At 37.5% G+C, this 18,763-nt stretch overlaps 1 protein-coding gene across 1 annotated transcript in view; it reads left to right on the forward strand.

The window, feature by feature from the left end:
• The window catches only part of LOC125749495 (brorin-like), a 32,429-nt gene extending 15,598 nt beyond the window's left edge, over positions 1–16,831 (forward strand). Inside the window, exons 3-4 of the mRNA XM_049026801.1 lie at positions 8,922–9,051; positions 16,123–16,831. Of these exons, the coding sequence (XP_048882758.1) occupies positions 8,922–9,051; positions 16,123–16,274 (282 nt within the window). The 3' untranslated portion in view covers positions 16,275–16,831. The remainder of the gene's footprint in view (positions 1–8,921; positions 9,052–16,122) is intronic.
• Positions 16,832–18,763: the final 1,932 nt, after the last annotated feature.

The raw sequence follows: 18,763 nt of genomic DNA on the forward strand, positions 1-18,763 counted from the left end.
TGTCCATTGTTATTTGAAAGTAATCTGTTCCTGAAAATCACTGAATATCAAATTTTCTAAATTCCATAATTCCATTATTCTAAATAGGAAAGCTAATAGGTTCCCATCTCAAACCACAAACAATTTCCTCAAATATCACAAACTTTTGACTCCTATAGAGCAGTCCCCCAAGGATTTTGGCATAATAATGTTTTAAACATTAACTTCTGAATTATTCAACACTTAATGAACTCATTAGTCGGTATGCAAAAATACTGCACAGCACTGGATACAAAATACATTTTCCTTCTACACTACACTGACCATGTACTGTAATGTAAATGAACAGTGAAATATGTTAAAGATGCAGAGTGAATGCAAATAACACCTAGCAAAATAACATAAAATTGAACAAGTTATTCTAGATGGAGAAGTGGCCAAGCTTATTACATCTTTTATGCATTCACCACTCAATAAGCTTTCTCACTCCCAACATTTCTTCTAATGTGTGAGCTTTTCTAGGCCACTTAAGCTCACCTACTTTTTTTCTCAAGCTTTCTGGCTTAGAAGACATTGTCACTTGATAGTGTGGGGAAGATAATGCAGATTTAAAAATGTGAGCATGAGACATGATTGCGAGAACAGCTGAGATATGACTGCATCACACTTCACATCCTCTCACCAGGACTCATGTGCAACCTAAGGCTTTCCTCTGACATTCACTCAATTTTTTTTTCAGATGCAGTTTCATGAAAACAGCAATTCAGATAGTGAATTTTGGGTTTTCTTTCACCAGAGGCATTACAGCACACATTCAGATAGTGAAAGTTTGGATAGCAAAGGAATACCTGCATTTTCTATATCTCTATTCGTTATGGACTAGATTATGCTATTGCAGTCCCTAATCAGTTTCATTAGAGCTCTGCTTTATACTTCTCTACAAGTAGAACACAAACTTATGGATGTATGGATATTTTAACTGCTGTTTTCAGTAGTCTGTTGTGTATTTTAATTTGTTTGTGCTTTTGCTGCAGTTGTCCATGACTTTAATAATCTTTGATCACACTAGTGCACATGGTTGTACACAGTACTGTAGGTAATTGTAAATTGTATGGGGACTCAATCTCTAATTATAGCCTTGGCTTAAGGAGAAGAAACTTTGGTTTAAGCACAGAAGAAGAATGGAAGAGTGCATGAGACACTTATTGAGACAATGAAAGGAACAAGTATTTTAAGACTGACCCACTGAACATCCAGGAAGTGAGCAATATCATGAACTCACTGCCTTGTTGGTGTTTCTTGGCTTTGTAGCTGAGAATCCTGGTTTTAAAAGCCTTTTGGTGCACCAAAGTAAATGAGTTGTATTCGGATACATGGCACAAATCTAGCCAGACGAGATAAAAGTATATGTCTCAAAGGGGGTTATTGCTGTCCAGATGGACTGCAGTAACAGAGTGGACAAGGTTTTGAGGATTCTCTGAATTCCGTTATTTCTATTGTGGCAGTTTGTAGGGCAAGTAAGCTTGCCAGTTGTTTTTATTTTGTATATCTTGTTTCCAGGACATGGTTCAAAACAGTGGTTTAATACAAACTAGGCAAAAGCAATGCACAATGGTCATAACCAATACAGGGGAATGTGTGTTGGGAATACAGAATGAAGGTCCAACCTTAGGGGAAAGAGTTTGCACAGCACCAAAGAAAAGAAAATAACAAAACAGAACATCATTGGTATAACAAAACCATGACTACATATACACTAGGCTTATCTTACAAACAAAAAAAACAGTCACCCTCTAACCAACCCCCAGTATCACGAAGCAAGATTTGTAGGTTAGCTAGCTGACTTGTTGGATTTAAGGTAGCCCCAGTTTATATGGACTTTATCATCATTCACTTACATTTAGCCCAGACTTAGTCCAAAGAGTTATCTTGCTAACCCAAACATTCAGTTTTGTTATACAGTTTCTATAGAGAGAGAACATACATGTTGGTGTATGTGCACACACATCTTATGTGTATACATCCATCTGCTTCCGCTGCTAGCAGCTTCCTATTTTTTTCCAACATAATATTTTAGGAATTTAGAAAAGTTCTTAAATCGACACATACTGAAATAGATTAAAGCCATTATGTGACCATTAATTTTTTACTACTGTAGCATGTTGATTAGTATCAACAGATATGAGCACAGCTGCCACTTCTCAGACTCCTAGCTGATTAACTGAAAATTAGTGCTAATTAAATCATATACAGAGATAATGTTAGAATTCAATGACGGTTAAACAGCTATTTTGAGAATGAGGCTCCATCAAACTCTTCATGACGAAAGACTGAGAAGCAAAGAAAAAAAACACAAAATTGGAGAGAATGTAGTTCGCCTTTTTATTTATCTTGATGAATCAATTTCTTAATATTTTAATAGTTGCACAAACGGGTACATACAAAAATGTATGCATTGCTGATATAAATTGTATAGATTCATTTCCTATTATGAACAAAGAGCATATTATCAATTTATGTCAACTGTAATATCATCCAGGCATTCTTATTTCAAAAGTATGTTTTTGACATAGATTATGTGATAGTATTTGGAGACTTGCAGTTTAATCAGTGCCAACAGACACATTTGCTCCAGTGTTAAAAAATGGTTCTTAGAATAGCTCAAGGGAGACCAGTCTGCATGAGGAGGGAGTCGGATGTAATTGCTTTAATTACCCAAATGACAAGTGGCTAAGTGGCTTCTTCTTAACTTATGTTTGTATTGTGGCATTGACCAGAGCAGACAGACACATGATCACAGCCTGGGGGGGGGGGGGGATCTGCTTCCTCAGTTTCAGGCTGCATCATCAGTTTCAAATTTTGAAACAAAGTACAACCATCAATTGAATTATGAATACAATTTGTTCAGAATTGTTTCAGAAGAGGAAAATTCATAAGCTAGAAACATCGTTACTACCCTTTACAGACCAAAGAAAATTCATAAAAAAAACAAACATACACAAAGTAAGAATGTTGCCTGCTTTATAATGCACTGACTGGTGTACACCATGATGTTTTTCGACTAATTTCTACTAAAGGAAATGTCACAATATTAAAAAGTGTCATTCAGTACAACAAGGCGAAGAAATAATTCACTTATAATTGAAAGACTGAAGGTCATTTGGAAAATGAAAAAGGACAGGTTCTGAGAATTTTATTTCTGGATCGAAGCCATTTTTGAACAAAAATGTTTGGATAACTAATAACATTTTGAAATACAGAAGGTTAGTTCTTTAGATGTGTGTAAGTCAAAATTTTTATAACAATAATTTGTAAATTAAGGAGCTATTAAAATAGCACAATATATATTAGCTTTATGAAAATATTCACATTATTGAACACATTTTTTGATTTATATTTGCTATTATAACATGAAAATTATATAAAATTATATATAACAAACAAGCTAAGTAATTAAATGTCTATGACTAGATTAGTGACATACAACATCCTCTGCACTTTACCTAGCTATTTACCATGACGTTCAGGAGACTCATACTAAAACGTACGTGGTTTCTCTGTTTTTATGTTCTCTGCATTCAATAAGCATAGTATGAAGGACTATGGTGTCTATCACAAGTAGATAAAGGCACAGCTAATCCACAAAGGATAGCAGTTTTCAGTAGAGCATCAGAAATTGCTTGCTTGTCTTCTAGGACAAAATTGTACTTTTGATAGCTGTATTCTGGTGATGACATGAGAGGAGATTATATATATATATATATATATATATATACACACACACACACACACACACACACACACACACACACAAGATAAGGCGTAGCTGGATTAACCCACTTAAATGCACATGGCTCACAGAGAATATCTACCTCACTGTATTTTCTGCTTATTTTAACATTAGAGCACTTAACTCGGAATGCCGAAATACAGTCACTGCCCACCATCTGTAACCCCGGTTACCTATACATTATTATTATTATTATTATTATTATTATTATATAATGTTACATGAAGTAATCAAGTAGTAGTGATATAGTGTCCCCGATCATTGTATATAGTATCTTTGATAAATAATGGATAGACAGTGAGGCAGTTAACTGCTCTTCTCCCTCTAGCACTGGGCTGAGCCAAAAACAACCCAAAACAAATGCAAACATGCATGGGAAGTACCCTTTCCCAGAGTTTCCATGGTAGGGGCTTTCCTGGGGTTTACATGTCCTTAAACTAGTTTAATTACTGCCCCGCAGCAGTCAACTCTAAGGCTTAGAGGCGATAACACTGTGTTTCTCTTCTTTTCTCCTTTCAGTTTGGTTGGGCGTCAGATTTTTATGTTCAACCTGACCATCATAACATGAGTAGCAGTGATATTGTTCTACTCTAGCTGGGCTTTATTTTCAACGCTTCCTTCAAGCTAATTAAAAAGAGACCATCTTTACAGCATCTCTTAGTAGAAGTTCCCCAGGGCTCAGTGGTTACCCCTGCTTTATTTATGCTACTGCTGGTAATTACTCATAAACAAGAAGTGTTAATCTTAAACATCATTTGTATTGCTGGATATATCAAAGACAGTAAACATGTCATTTTGTTTAGTTTTTAGTTAATAGTAACATTTTCACTGATTGGGGCCTTACTGAACAATTAACCAGAGCTTCTGTATGTTCTTATGGTTGTTGATCTGTTAGTCTCCTGTGCATCTAAACATATGTTGAATTTTGAGTAAAATAAATTCCCTCATTATGTAATGTAGCAGTGCATACAAACAGCGCCATTAGGTTTACTGTAAATCATTGTTAGACCGTGTTAATCCTTATAAATTTGTTCATATGTCGCTGCTCATCAAAATGACTAATGGAACACTGTGTCCCTAAAAGGACACCCAAAGGAAAATGCTGAAATGAATGACTGCTTGATGAGTGTGAGGACTATGACTATAGGGAACCTGTGCTGATGCATTTCAGATATTCACATACACTTTCTATATACCTTAAATTGCTCAATCTGACTGCTGATGTCAAGACCTTTACCTAATATTTGTTATACTAATCCAGTTCATCACGTTGGAATTATTTTTCTTCATCACCAAGCTGAATCCATATTTTTATTGCTTCAACTTTCTGTTGGACCCATTTCTGTGAAAATTAAGAAATTCAAAAATAAATTTGCTGCTGTTTTCCATGTCTTGTATCACATATGCTTGTTACTCTGACTTGAGACACTCATAATTACCATGTAGGGTTTTCAAAGCATCCTTTGCTGACATTCTGTAGCTTACATTGAGGAGTTATTTCAGAATTACTAGCAATGCCAAACAAGCATCACTATTGGCCTATGCTTAGTAGTTAAGGGAAAAAGTATTTGGTGAAATTAAATGTTGTTCACTGAGTTGCTATGTCCATTTATATTACCAATGCTAATAGAAGCAAATTTATGTTTTGTAGCCAAAAACAGGGATTTTAATACTGGTCATGGATGTCAGTCTGCCATATGGAGATTGATTTACCTACAAAAAAACTTCAGACAAGGCTAATGATAACCAGCAGCTGTTTACCTTCTGGCAACACCTGTCTTACCTCATTAGGCTGGTCTAATTAAACAAGAGCCAATCACATAGGTCAAGAATGCCTGGAATTCGGTGTGCAGCAGGTTGCTTTCGGTCTTTTATTCCACACAGTGAAACTGACTTCTGGGATTTTAAGAGTGGGTGCAGTGGGTACTGAAATACTGACAATACTGACATAGAGTGATTACCGCCATGGGTCTGTTACCTATACCCTCTGGCTTGGGAAGTCTGAGCCTTAATTGAAGTGCTGTTGAAGTGTATCACCACATGTCATTAATGTAGAAACATGCAATTACACCTCCCCACCCCAAACCACTCTGCAAAAAGCTGGACTATGGATTGGTCTGCATGGACCAAGGCCACTACAGAGGACAAATGAACAAATAAGGGATAACCCTGTTGTATTTAGAAATATTCTCTAATGCAAGGTCAACAGGTGGATTGTAGCAACAGATGACAATACTCTTCTATTTATATCATTATGGCAGTGGAAGGGGGAATATGCTGTCATGCTGTACTGCAGCGTAGATGTTCTGCTCTGTAAACTAATATCTCATGAGGAGCAAGACCATCCATCCCACTGGTCTGTTTGCTGGCACAAGAGGACATGAACGCCCTTGTTTTCACATTGCCACTACTGTGTCCCAGATCCAATGAGCAGCTGTGTGTGTGTGTGGTTCAGGTATACATTACATTGTGGGGACCAAATGTCCCCATAATGTGATAAAACCTCTTATTTTGACATTGTGCGGACCATTTTTTCAGTCCCCCCAAGGGAAAATTACATTTTATCAAAATCTTTAACTGCAACCAAAAAACTAAGTATGCCAAAAGACTTGTATTTTGTTTGGTTACTTATGGTTAAGGTTATGGCTGGGTAGGAGTTAAGATTGTCAATGTTAGGATTAAGGTTTTGCCCACAGAAATGAATGGACGGCCCCTACTAAGATACAAGTACAGGTCTGTGTGTGCGTGCATGCAGGCATGTTTAAATACCATATATCAGATAGAGAGGCTCCAATCTTGTTTACTGATAATTTGCCAATCCTTTATCAGTATCATTACATTGAACTGCAAGTAGATTAAAGGGACATTACATTATTAGTTCAAATGATGTGTAATAGGACCTATGTCCATTAGGTAAAGATTCACCTGTAAGAGGAAATCTGGTTGTTAATCATATAGAGTGACAGGTTGGCTTGGGTGGTATGACAGTACTACTAGGGCTGGGTATTGGCACAGATGCCCCAGGTCCATTCGATTCCAATTCACAAGATAGTGATTCAATTCAATCCAATTTGATTCAATTCCAATTTAATATTAAACCAATAGGATTGAGATATGAAATACTATGTAGTAGCTTTATATTTTTGGAGAGAAGTTTATAAAGCTCTAAATGGAATACAAATTTACAAATGCAGAGTCACTGAAAACAAATTGTGAAAACCACTAAAGAAAGGCATGTATACCATTTTTTTTTATTTGAAGAACATATAGGTATACTTCCTTAAAAACAAATCCAACCTGTCTCTTTCAAAGCATGAAAAAAATACTTCTGACTGAAGAGAATAACTAAAAATAAAAGGGCCAAGTCTAAAACTCACATGCCATGTTTCAGAAGGACTTTAACTTAAAGTGTGTGTCAAAACATAAATTAGAATCTTTTTATTTGAGGAACCTACAGGTATTTAGGACTGGGAATCTATTCACAATTCGATTAGATTTCAATTCAAGTGCCCGATTGCTTTCCATTTTTACTCCATTCAATCTACATTTAAGGCACATTCACTAATGTGTGATCAAACCAGATCTGTTGTAAAACTGACAATAGGCGCAGCACTGTAGTGTCAACATTACAAAGCAATGTAATTGCTTAAGTTACCATTACATGGTGAAAATAAGATAACGAGGAACAATATACAATAAGCATGAAATGTATTTGTGTACTTACCCATGAATACACCAAAATATTTCATCTACACTTTTTCCTCTTTTCCTCACTTTTATGCCTTGAATACAAAGAAATATTTTGCCCACACTTTTCCCTCTGCAATTTTTGTACCCAGCCAGAAATAAATTATACTTACAGACTTTATCGATTTCATTTGTTTCCGTGTTTTCCGCAAAAAACAGATAATTAACAACATTCTCATAACTGACAGCAGGTCACATCCAATAATATCCGTTTTCTCTTTACATTGTTTGCTTTTATTTCGTTTTATTTATTTTAGGGCTGTCACTAACAACTATTATTCTATATTAATCTACCATTAATCAACCATTAATCTATCAACTATTTTATCGTTGGCCAATTAATATAAACGATTCGATTCAGTTTTAGTTCATGACAACACTGGTCCCTACAAATCCAAAGAGCACGAATGCACACATTGGCACCATCAGTCAATGTAGATTAAGACCAGATTTTAGTCTGTTTTCACAAACTCTTATTAAGTGGATTATTCTAATGTAGTAGGCAGACAACCTTATGGCTTTATTAATGAGTGTATTTAGCAGCTACAATGACAAAATATATTGAAAAGCTCTCCGTACTAATGGTAATATAATAAACATGAATAGACAACAGGGTAATTCTGCCTATTCTGGCCGTCTAGAATAGCACTTGTGTGTTTTCTCTTCTTGCTCATGCATAGCGCTAGTGCTGCCGTGGTATGCCATCACACTTAAAATCATTTGTTATAATGAATTGAAGTGTTTTAGAAATAATGGTCATTTTATTAAAATAATTTTAAAAACTAGCAGTGTTGACGTCATCGACCAAGTCAACTAATCACGGCTGCCCAAGTTTATTTTGCTTTTATATTATGTTATTTGGAGCCTAAGAATAACATGCATGCGCAAGTTAATGCCACAAAAACAAAATGCGACACGAATGCACTGTAAACTGGAGCATGCACTGTATGCATGAAACCTAGTGCCTCTGCAGCCACAGATCAGGCAGTGACAGTGGTGTCAATAAAGAAAGGGTGATATTTTTAAATCTTCAACAAGGAGTTGTCTCCTCGTTTCCATAGAGATCAGCTTCCCCATTGATGAGCCCCTTTAGGATCTCTCTGATTCCAGAGTTTACAGTAGCCTACATGTTTTAGGTTTGCTTTTTTTTTTTTTAATACCGTCATATATCGTATGTCAGGGTTAATGTCTAGAAGGTATGACAGTTCATAAAAATAGATACCGCCCAAGCCTAGTGACATGTAAGGTGGCATGCCTGTGTTGAACATTAATGTAATAACAGGTATATACACATACTGTATTTAGGGTTTTATATGTGTGAGGCTTTCACACGTGAATTGTTCATCTGGTCTCTCACACTGTAAACCTTATGTGTCTGTGAATGGGTTTGTTTCTGTGTACGCAGGTCTCCCCTTGTGAGAAGTGCCGCTGTGAGCCCAGTGGAGAGGTGTTATGTACTGTATCAGCCTGTCCTCAGACAGAATGTGTGGACCCGGAATATGAACCCGATCAGTGCTGCCCCATTTGCAAGAGTGGTGAGTTCCTCTTTAAATACAAGATGGATTCTGGGTATATGCCGTTGAATGTGATGGGTACGAATTTGTCAGTGGCTGCATTATCAGGATGCAGTGATGTATGGGGGACATGTATTCTACTTACTGCTGACTTTGAATGACATTAACAGTCATTGACGGTGCCTCAGCATAATGCTACATATCTGGATCCATCCAGGAAGAATGAAGTGTTAGTTGAAACAGCAATACACTGCCAGCTAAGCACTCAGGTATATTGGGAAGCAAGAGGATAATGTGTGGGCTCCGTAGAGCCATGTCTGGAGTTTCTCGCACCTTTACAAACAAGCACACAGCATTTTAACCTGACTGAAACAACATGCCAGTCTAATAGTCTAATATAGTGTTTCTCAACAAATAAGTTGGTCACAGGATAATTTTTGTTAAATGTAGTCACCCCCTCACACACACACACACACACACACACACACATTTTCCATAAAATTTCACTACCCATACAGAACTCAAAAGATATAGACAAGGTAAATATTTGAGTACGGTTTTTAAATTCCATTATTATTGGCATAACTTAAGTGGCAATCTCGCTTCACAATATTGCGAATTTATTCATTTTATATCAAAATCTTTACTTTATTCTTCTATTTACTACATATCTCAACTTCAAACTAATCAGTAGTTTTAAATAAAACATTCATTTCAAGTAGTAATACATTGAAACCCAAATTATACTTTTAAAAAAGCTGTTCTGAGTTAAAGGGGTTAAAGGGTTCATTGACAACCCGTGTCACCGAGTGCTTTTTAATTAGTAACACCTTTGCAATAACATAAAATGCCAAACATTTGTGTTTGATATCCATTGGCAGCCTATGACTACAATTGCGATTAATAGCAAAAGGGCAAGAACATAACTGAGAGAGTCAGTCAGATAACGACACTTAATAAAAAGAAAAATTCTGTGCAGAAGATATGTGCAGTTATGTTAAACATTTCTCACCAGTAGACTTTTGTTATGAAACCAATAAATTTGCAACATTGTTGCAGAATTAAGCAAGTGTCCCAAGAGTTATGAGCATTGTATGTTACAGGTACATGAGAAAGAGTAGTTTCAGAAGAAGACAAAAAAACTAAAAAGTAATTTTTAGAGTAATTAGAACAAGTAGAGTATAAAAGGAATACAATATTACTTGAAGAAAATTCTTCCTAATGTCCTCAAACTGATCTTAGCAGTTTGGGTTGGAATGTAGGCATGTCAAATACTATGACAAATAAGCCAAAGGATGCACTCACCATTGCTGTTTTGTCTTTTTGCTAGGGGTGTAATGCTGTACGAAATTCACAGCTCAGTACAAACCTTGGTTTAGTCTTCATGGTTCAGTGAAATTTTGGTACACCAGGGACAGGAAATTTCTTTTAAAATTATATATAATTAAAATCGCAAACACAAACAATTAATTTAGCAAACAAAAAAATAGGTGTAATCCAAAGGCAATGCATCTGTTGACATGTCTGAATAACAATATCTGAGATGCGTACTTGTATATTGTAAAAATAAATACATAAAATTAAAAAAATCAAAAATATAACATCATAACTAAATCTAGACTAAATCCCATGTTCTCTAATGCCAAGTGTGGTTGCATATCTCTAATGACAAACCTTAGAAATGGTGATGTACTAAAATGACTTTTTTGCCAACTTAAACCTTTAATAATTACTTATTCCTTTATGAACCAATTTATTCATATTAATATATTCAGTAAATTTCTTTTATCAGTTAAAACATTGAGAAAAGTAGATTAGTGAATCTAACAGTCTAGACCAAATAAGGTTCAATGTATCTAACAGAGTGGCTTCTGAAATCAGAAAGATGACAAGTTTTTATAAAATACAAACAGAGTTCATAATATGAGATAAATAGACAATCTATATACGCAGACTTGACTTTGAAATAATTATAACAATTTTAGGTAATTTCAGTATAATTGTTGACTGCATCCCGTACTGAATTAGGGGCACTTCACATTCATCAAAGTTTATGCTTTTTATCAACTGTATATTACTAATTAACCCAAGTAAAAGACTTAATTAAAAAATGTTGTGTCTATTTGAAATGAATTGTAAAATGTCCTCAAATATTACACAAAACCAACTGCAATAAAACACAAACCAAAGCAAGTAAAGGTAACATTTTAGGTAAAAGTTAAAGGTCTTAGTTGTATACTGATCTCATGTTAATTCATCATTAATTAATCATTATGCACATTTTCTCTCAAGCAATTGTTATATTTGTTACTATATTTTCTATATAGGTTACTATCTGTAAACCTTTCTAAACTACTGAAGGAACTTCTGAAGGAACAAGTCCTGAATAACACAAGTTAAATACTGATCTCACATTTGTTCATCATCTATGACTCTGACGTCTATGAACTACTGAAGCAACTACTAAAGAACTGCTGAAGGAACAAATACTGATTTCATGTTTGTTCATGATTAATGAATTGTGATCTCAAGTAGCAACTGTATGTGTTCATGATTTTTACTTCAGTAACTACGTTTTTGTGCCCCGTCAGGTAAAGTGTGCTAATAGTAGGCTAATACACACAACTGCTGCTCGCAGTCCATACGTGTCTTTGGTAGCTTTTTTGAGCAAGACCCACACATATACCAACTGCATATTATACAGGTACCTTTAGTTTTATTTTGAGTACATTTGTCAACCTGGCATTTAGGCCTAGTTGTTTTTCCTGGTGGCAGAAGAGGAATACAAAATGAAAGTAAACGTATAATATAAATACCGTTTTATTTTATTTTTTTTTACAGCTTTTTTGGGAGTGACGGCACTTGTCCCTTTGTTTTCTCGATGGATGGGCATTACTTTAGTGAAAACAAAAGATGTCATGCTGAAGTACATTGCAGCTGGCAGTCAGAACAACGTTGAAAAAATGCTAGAGGTTCTAGTGTCCCAATTTTGGTCAGCAATTTCAGCCTTCAAAAAGTGTTTCAGCCGAAACCAAAAATTATTGACTGCCAAAATTTTTATGCATCACTACCTATAACCATAATTATTTTTTTAACCCAGCCAAAGTGCTATAGGGAGACTACACAGTTTCGGCCTTTCTCCAGTCACACACACACTTGGATTATGTCATTTCAAATGAGTTAGCATGTTGGATGTGTTTCTAGCTGACAGACAGTTTTGATCTTATCAATTGAATTTAGGTTCTGCCAGTGTCAATAAATATATTCATTAGCTTCATTGTGCGTACCAAACTGAAAATGATGTTCCAAACAGTACACAACACATATGTGTACCGTTACAGCCCTGCTTACTGCAGCAACTGCAAAGATGGTAGAAAAAGAAGCTGTTCGTATGTTAATCCCATAACAGTCCTGCCCTTGATGGGCCCACTTCCCCCTGAATGCAGACATCTGGCTGTTTTGTGTGCAGAAAGCAAGATTGTAGCTCCGGGACAGGATACATTACATGGGCCTTAAAGGGGCTTCACTCCAGATTATCTGAAGGCCTGTCTTAATTTTCCCATGTCACTGTGATGCGCCTTGGTTAACCATTTAAAAAAACTAAGATTACAACAGATCAGTCTGGCATAGCCAGCTATCCCCTGCCCAGGTTTTACGCTCCTGCTCACAGCAAGGCAGGGCTAAAGTGAAAAGCAGAGCCATACAAAAACGTCACAATCACAGATGTGCTGAGAGATGGTCATAGACAAAGAAAGTAATGAAAAAAGGAGGGTGTGTAAAGGCTGCAGGCTGAAACCAAGATGAAACTATGAAATGTAGTTCCTGGATTAACAGAGTACCCATGATGTGAATTACTTTTTTAAATATGCTTAATTGGATAAATCTGTATGTGTAAAGAATTTGAATTCTACTAAACAAAAAAAACTGTTAGTTTTAGTATCTATAGCAGTGAGCTGCACATGGATGATATCCATCACCAATCCCGTCTGTCCTGGAAACATCTAAACTGTCCCTACCCAATCCCTGCATGCATGAAAACCAACGTTACCACCATCCCTGCAGGAATACCATAAAGATTATCTCCATTCCTATTGATACCAAGGGAATTATTTTATTTTTTTCCCCCCATTGCCATAGATTATTGCACGGATGTCGAAACCTGTTTGACGTTGTGGGGGCATTTTTCAGGTCCCCACAATGATCTGTGGGTGCAATCAAAAAACTAAGTATGAAAAATCACGTATTTTATTTGGTTACTTGTGGGTAAGGTTAGGGCTGGACCGTAGGGGTTAAGGTCGTCATGTTGGGATTTCAGTTTTCCCCATAGAAATTAATGGAGAGAGATATAATTACACAGCAGTGTGTGTGTGGGTACAGCAGGGTCAGGGTACTCAAACTTCTCATTTACAGAGTGGAGCACAAGCACTGATAAAGTATGTAAGAGCATTTCCATCACACTCCATCGACACTGTTAATTACACCACTAAAATTAGCACTGTATTAACTTTCAAAAAATTAATGGGCTTCCGTAGTTCCTTTGTTCAGTGTGAATTCCATTCAGTAGAAATATAGCTGATGTAATTTAGAATATTAACATAATTTCCATCTGATTCATCAAAGTATGTGTGTACCCTGTGCAATGGTCTGTCAAAGATTCCAATTTTGCATGAGATTGGTTCCCTATAATAGCTATGTTACATGTATCAGCTTTTAAGTTATTAAAGCTTGTATATCAAAGCAACAATGTGACCAGGTCCTGAAAGCTGCTTTTTTTTTACCACAGAGAAGCTCCCATTATCAGCATAGCATAATATTTGCAACACTTCGAAAAGTAGCCTTCTCCGTATGGGAGAGACCTGATAAACAGCCTAGGCGACAGTCGAATTATTCAACAGGGTGGAGGAGAGACCTGATAAACAAACAAACAAACAAACAAAATGGTCAGAGTATTTTCACTTGAAATTGCATACAAGATGTAACAACCAGTAAATGTGTATTTATGCCTATAGCTATGTAAGACGCACCTCCTTTCCCATAGTTAGCATAGACATGTTAATAATGGTACTATGGTGAATATCAATCTGTAAATAACACTTAATGAAGGTGAGTTTCTGTCTTTTTTACATACATCTTTAACATGATAAGATGCTAAACAACTTTTTGGTTTTGGTCAGAGTATTATGTATGTTAAACAACTGTGTGTCTGTTTCTCAATGAATTACGTATGCTGTCAATATAGTAAATTATCCTTCATCCTGTTTCCAGAATAGGGCAGGATGTTTTAATCAAAATGTTAATTACAATGATGGAACATCTACAGTATCTTCCAAGTACACCCCGGATGGCTTGCCAGTCACTTCACAAGGCATGCAATATTCATTCACTATGCCAGTCCAATTTAGAGAGACTAATTCACCTATGTCTTCAGTCTGCAGAAGGAAACACAAATAAGACAGGAATAACATGCAAACTCCACACACACACACACACACACACACACACACACACACACACACACACACACACACACACACACACACACACACACACACACACACACACACACACACACACACACACACACACACACACACACACACACACACACACCATGGGTAGGATTCCAACCACCATCTCTGTGAAGGTGTGGTAACCACAGTACCCACTGAACCAGCCATGATTATAATTTTTCTGAGATGGTTGAGAGATGTTGGAACTAAACCCTCTCTACAGAGGCTGTCAGTGAACAAACTATTAATTACATTAATTATTTCAGCCTATTGAACAAGTACAGCTAGATTGCAACCATGTGAGTCAATTGCTTATGAATTAGTATTCTGTACATAGAAGAGGCTGTACTCTCTGCATTGGTTAATTTTGCGTATCAGTATATTTTCCAGGCACTGTCATTTTACAGTTTGATTCAAAGTACATGACTGATGCACAAGAACACAGCACCTCGTTAATTTATCATCACAGGATCTTCAGTACAGAAAATGTTAAATTACTTTTTTTGTCTCCGACAAAATCTATCCCCAAATGAATAAGCAACAGAAGTTTTAAAAAAATATATTGGCTCTCATTACATAATAGCTAAAGTAATTCCGGATTTAAAAAAACAGACGGCTTCAGATGTCCGACTGTATTCCACATTTTTTACTTTATAAACTACAACACACGTCAACAGCATGTCTCAAATTAAGGTGAGTTTCTGAATAATTGAACAGTGTCACAAAAGTAGTCATGCTTTTGAAAGAGAAAAATTGAGAAACCCATTATGGAGATTTCCAGAATTTCCCCTTAAAATCAATAAAGTTCATTTTTTCATGCCTTAAATCATTTGTGTGCAAGTGACTACAATATGAAGTTCCCTCAGATATCAGTCCCCAACATGCTGCGAATAGGAAAGGGTCCTGTGTCGCAACAGATTAGAGAGGACTCCTGTGTCGCAACAGATTAGAGAGGACTCCTGTGTCGCAATAGATTAGAGAGGACTCCTGTGTCGCAATAGATTAGAAGCCATTTTTGTGACAGAGTTTCAAAAATACTGCAGTCATGGCAGACAAGAAGTGGTACTGCTACCGCATTATCGTGCTAATATAGACATATCATGGCCTATTTAGATACATCCAGACCCTTTGTAAACAGTTCAGGTACGATTATTCAATACTGATAGACTCTATACTGAAGTGCATAGACATAGTCATCTGCCTTTGTGATTTACACAAAATAGAACATTTAAGATTAGCTTATACATTGCTTTTTAATTACAGCCCCTGAGTTAGGGGTAGCCTAATGATAAAGGAATTGTGCTTATGATCAGAAGGTTGCTGGTTTGAATACATGACAAACCAGGTACCACTGAGGTACTCTGAGTAAGGTACTGTCCCCAAGTGCTGCTCCCTGGGTGCTGAATAATAGCTGCCACCTGCTGTGTCACATATGGGTTAAATGCAGAGGATGCATTTTGTTGTGGTGTGTCAACAACGGTAATTAATTACTTTCACTCACTCACATAATCACAAAAATGACACCAAAGCACTGTGTGAAAGTAAGATGTTCTGGTCATACAGCCTGTCCTCATCTTTCCAGGGCCAAACTGCTTTGCAGACACAGCAGTGATCCCAGCAGGCCGGGAGGTGAAGATGAATGAGTGCACAATCTGCTACTGCACCTATGAGGAAGGAACCTGGCGCATAGAGCGTCAAGCCACCTGCAGCAAGAATGACTGTCGGCGCAGATAGAGGCGGGCCAAACAGATCACATGACATGGTACAGCCTTCATCCAGCCAACCAGAGGGATGTTGCCGTGCCACATAACATTATGATTCTCCAGCTACTCATGTATCCTGCAGACAAACTTTCTATGACTTTTGTACTTCATGTGAAAAGGATATTTATCTATTTTCATGTACAGTTCATGTATGAATTGTTAGAAAATTTGATGTAGAGTCAAAAGATATTTTTATAGGACTGTATTTTAATATACTGTGAATTAGGAGACAAAGCACTAATACATTGGATGGGAAGATAGACAGGATGTTACGGGAATGTTACAGGAATATAAACAGTGCCAAGAAAACCATTAGACAAACTGAATACAACTCATTATCCCGGCTCTTGTGGGTATGGATGGTCTGTGAAATTATAGGAAATAATGATTGTCCGCAAATGTTTGTATTTGTTCTCTGTTGCTTGAAAATAGGTTTTTAATTGCATTTTTGTTTACAATATGATGCTGTATATTGTCAACATTTTGGACAAAACTTAAATAAAGCAAACTGCATATTGCGCTACAGGAGGTTATGTGTGTCGTGGGACATGGTGCTGTCAAAATTGATAATGGAAGTGAAAATGGCCAAGGCATGCAGAATAAAAGAGCTTACAGAAACTCCAGTTTGCAATGGAGCAGTCCCAGAACAGATTGACTGCATGTCATTTGGACAGTCCTATTTTCTTCCAGGTGATATCTATACCAAGAAACACTAAAAGAAATGCAGAGAGAGACCATTTCTGCAGCTTCATGCTGCAAGCTGATCTGGGTTTTTTAGACCACATACCTTTGAACATTTTACAAGGACAGAGAGCTGCTAGTCCTTGGGAGAGAGAACATGTACTCAACAGTATCTAGCAAGAGCTAACACATACTCGGCATACACTAACAGTGACTAGCGGGAGCTAACACATACTCGGCATACACTAACAGTGACTAGCGGGAGCTAACACATACTCGGCATACACTAACAGTGACTAGCGGGAGCTAACACATACTCGGCATACACTAACAGTGACTAGCGGGAGCTAACACATACTCGGCATACACTAACAGTGACTAGCGGGAGCTAACACATACTCGGCATACACTAACAGTGACTAGCGGGAGCTAACACATACTCGGCATACACTAACAGTGACTAGCGGGAGCTAACACATACTCGGCATACACTAACAGTGACTAGCGGGAGCTAACACATACTCGGCATACACTAACAGTGACTAGCGGGAGCCAACACATACTCGGCATACACTAACAGTGACTAGCGGGAGCCAACACATACTCGGCATACACTAACAGTGACTAGCGGGAGCCAACACATACTCGGCATACACTAACAGTGACTAGCGGGAGCCAACACATACTCGGCATACACTAACAGTGACTAGCGGGAGCCAACACATACTCGGCATACACTAACAGTGACTAGCGGGAGCTAACACATACTCAGTATACACTAACAGTGATAGGGGCTGTATATTTATTTTAAACATGAAACCCTGACAGGACCATGGTGGGCAGGGTTTTGGTATAGGGTGTCACATTTATGAGCCTGTGTGGGTATTTGATATGAGAACCCTTTATTGCTGTTGCAATACACCATGTCACTAGTCACAAGTACCAGCGAAAAAACTGGCCATCAACCCGACCATACATATACACAAACACCACAGTAGGGGGTAGACAGGTCGAGAGGCAGGGGCAAACAGAGAGAAGAAAAGAAACAGAATAACATGAGGAGAGAGGAGGATAATAAAAAAAACAGCCCCCAGTAGGAACTGAAAAAAACACCTCAGCAACATAAGCACATGGTCACTACACCTTACAACATAAAATGACACGACTTGCAACAGGTGAGGGAAATGGGGAGGTGGAGGTAGTCCAGCACAGACAAACAGCCATCCGGTCCTGCAGCCATGGAGGCGCTGGTCACAGACCCACCTGTTCACGCTGGGGGAATGAAGCGGCGAAGGCGTGGGATGGGGGGAGGGTGCGGTGAGTCCTTGGGATTGGGGAAGAGGAATGCAAGAGAGTCTCACTGCCTTGTTCTTCTGGGAGAGTTGTTATTTCATGGCAATATCCCTGTAACACCCTCAATGGCATTTATGAAGTACAATCTTTGTCTGCCATTATAATGGTGCCATCATTTCCCTGTGAGATGGACGAATATGTAAACACCAAACCCATACCCCCCCCCACCCCCGGCCCAATATCAGAGGGAGGTAATCTGATAAAGACAGAAAATGTCACCTCGGATTATCTGGGTGGAGAGACTGCATTGGTGTTTAGTTAAAATCCCTCATGCCAGATAGGGTGGGGAGTGTGAGACAGACAAACCTGGGTACTGTGTGTGCCTGTGGGTCGCATGGACACACAAATGTACAAAATGTACATGTTAGTATACGACAGACAGATGAGTGTGGAAATTGTGTATCTATGACATCAACTGTGCAGAGA

This window comes from Brienomyrus brachyistius, chromosome 9 (genome assembly GCF_023856365.1).
Source record: "Brienomyrus brachyistius isolate T26 chromosome 9, BBRACH_0.4, whole genome shotgun sequence".
NCBI lineage: Eukaryota > Metazoa > Chordata > Actinopteri > Osteoglossiformes > Mormyridae > Brienomyrus > Brienomyrus brachyistius.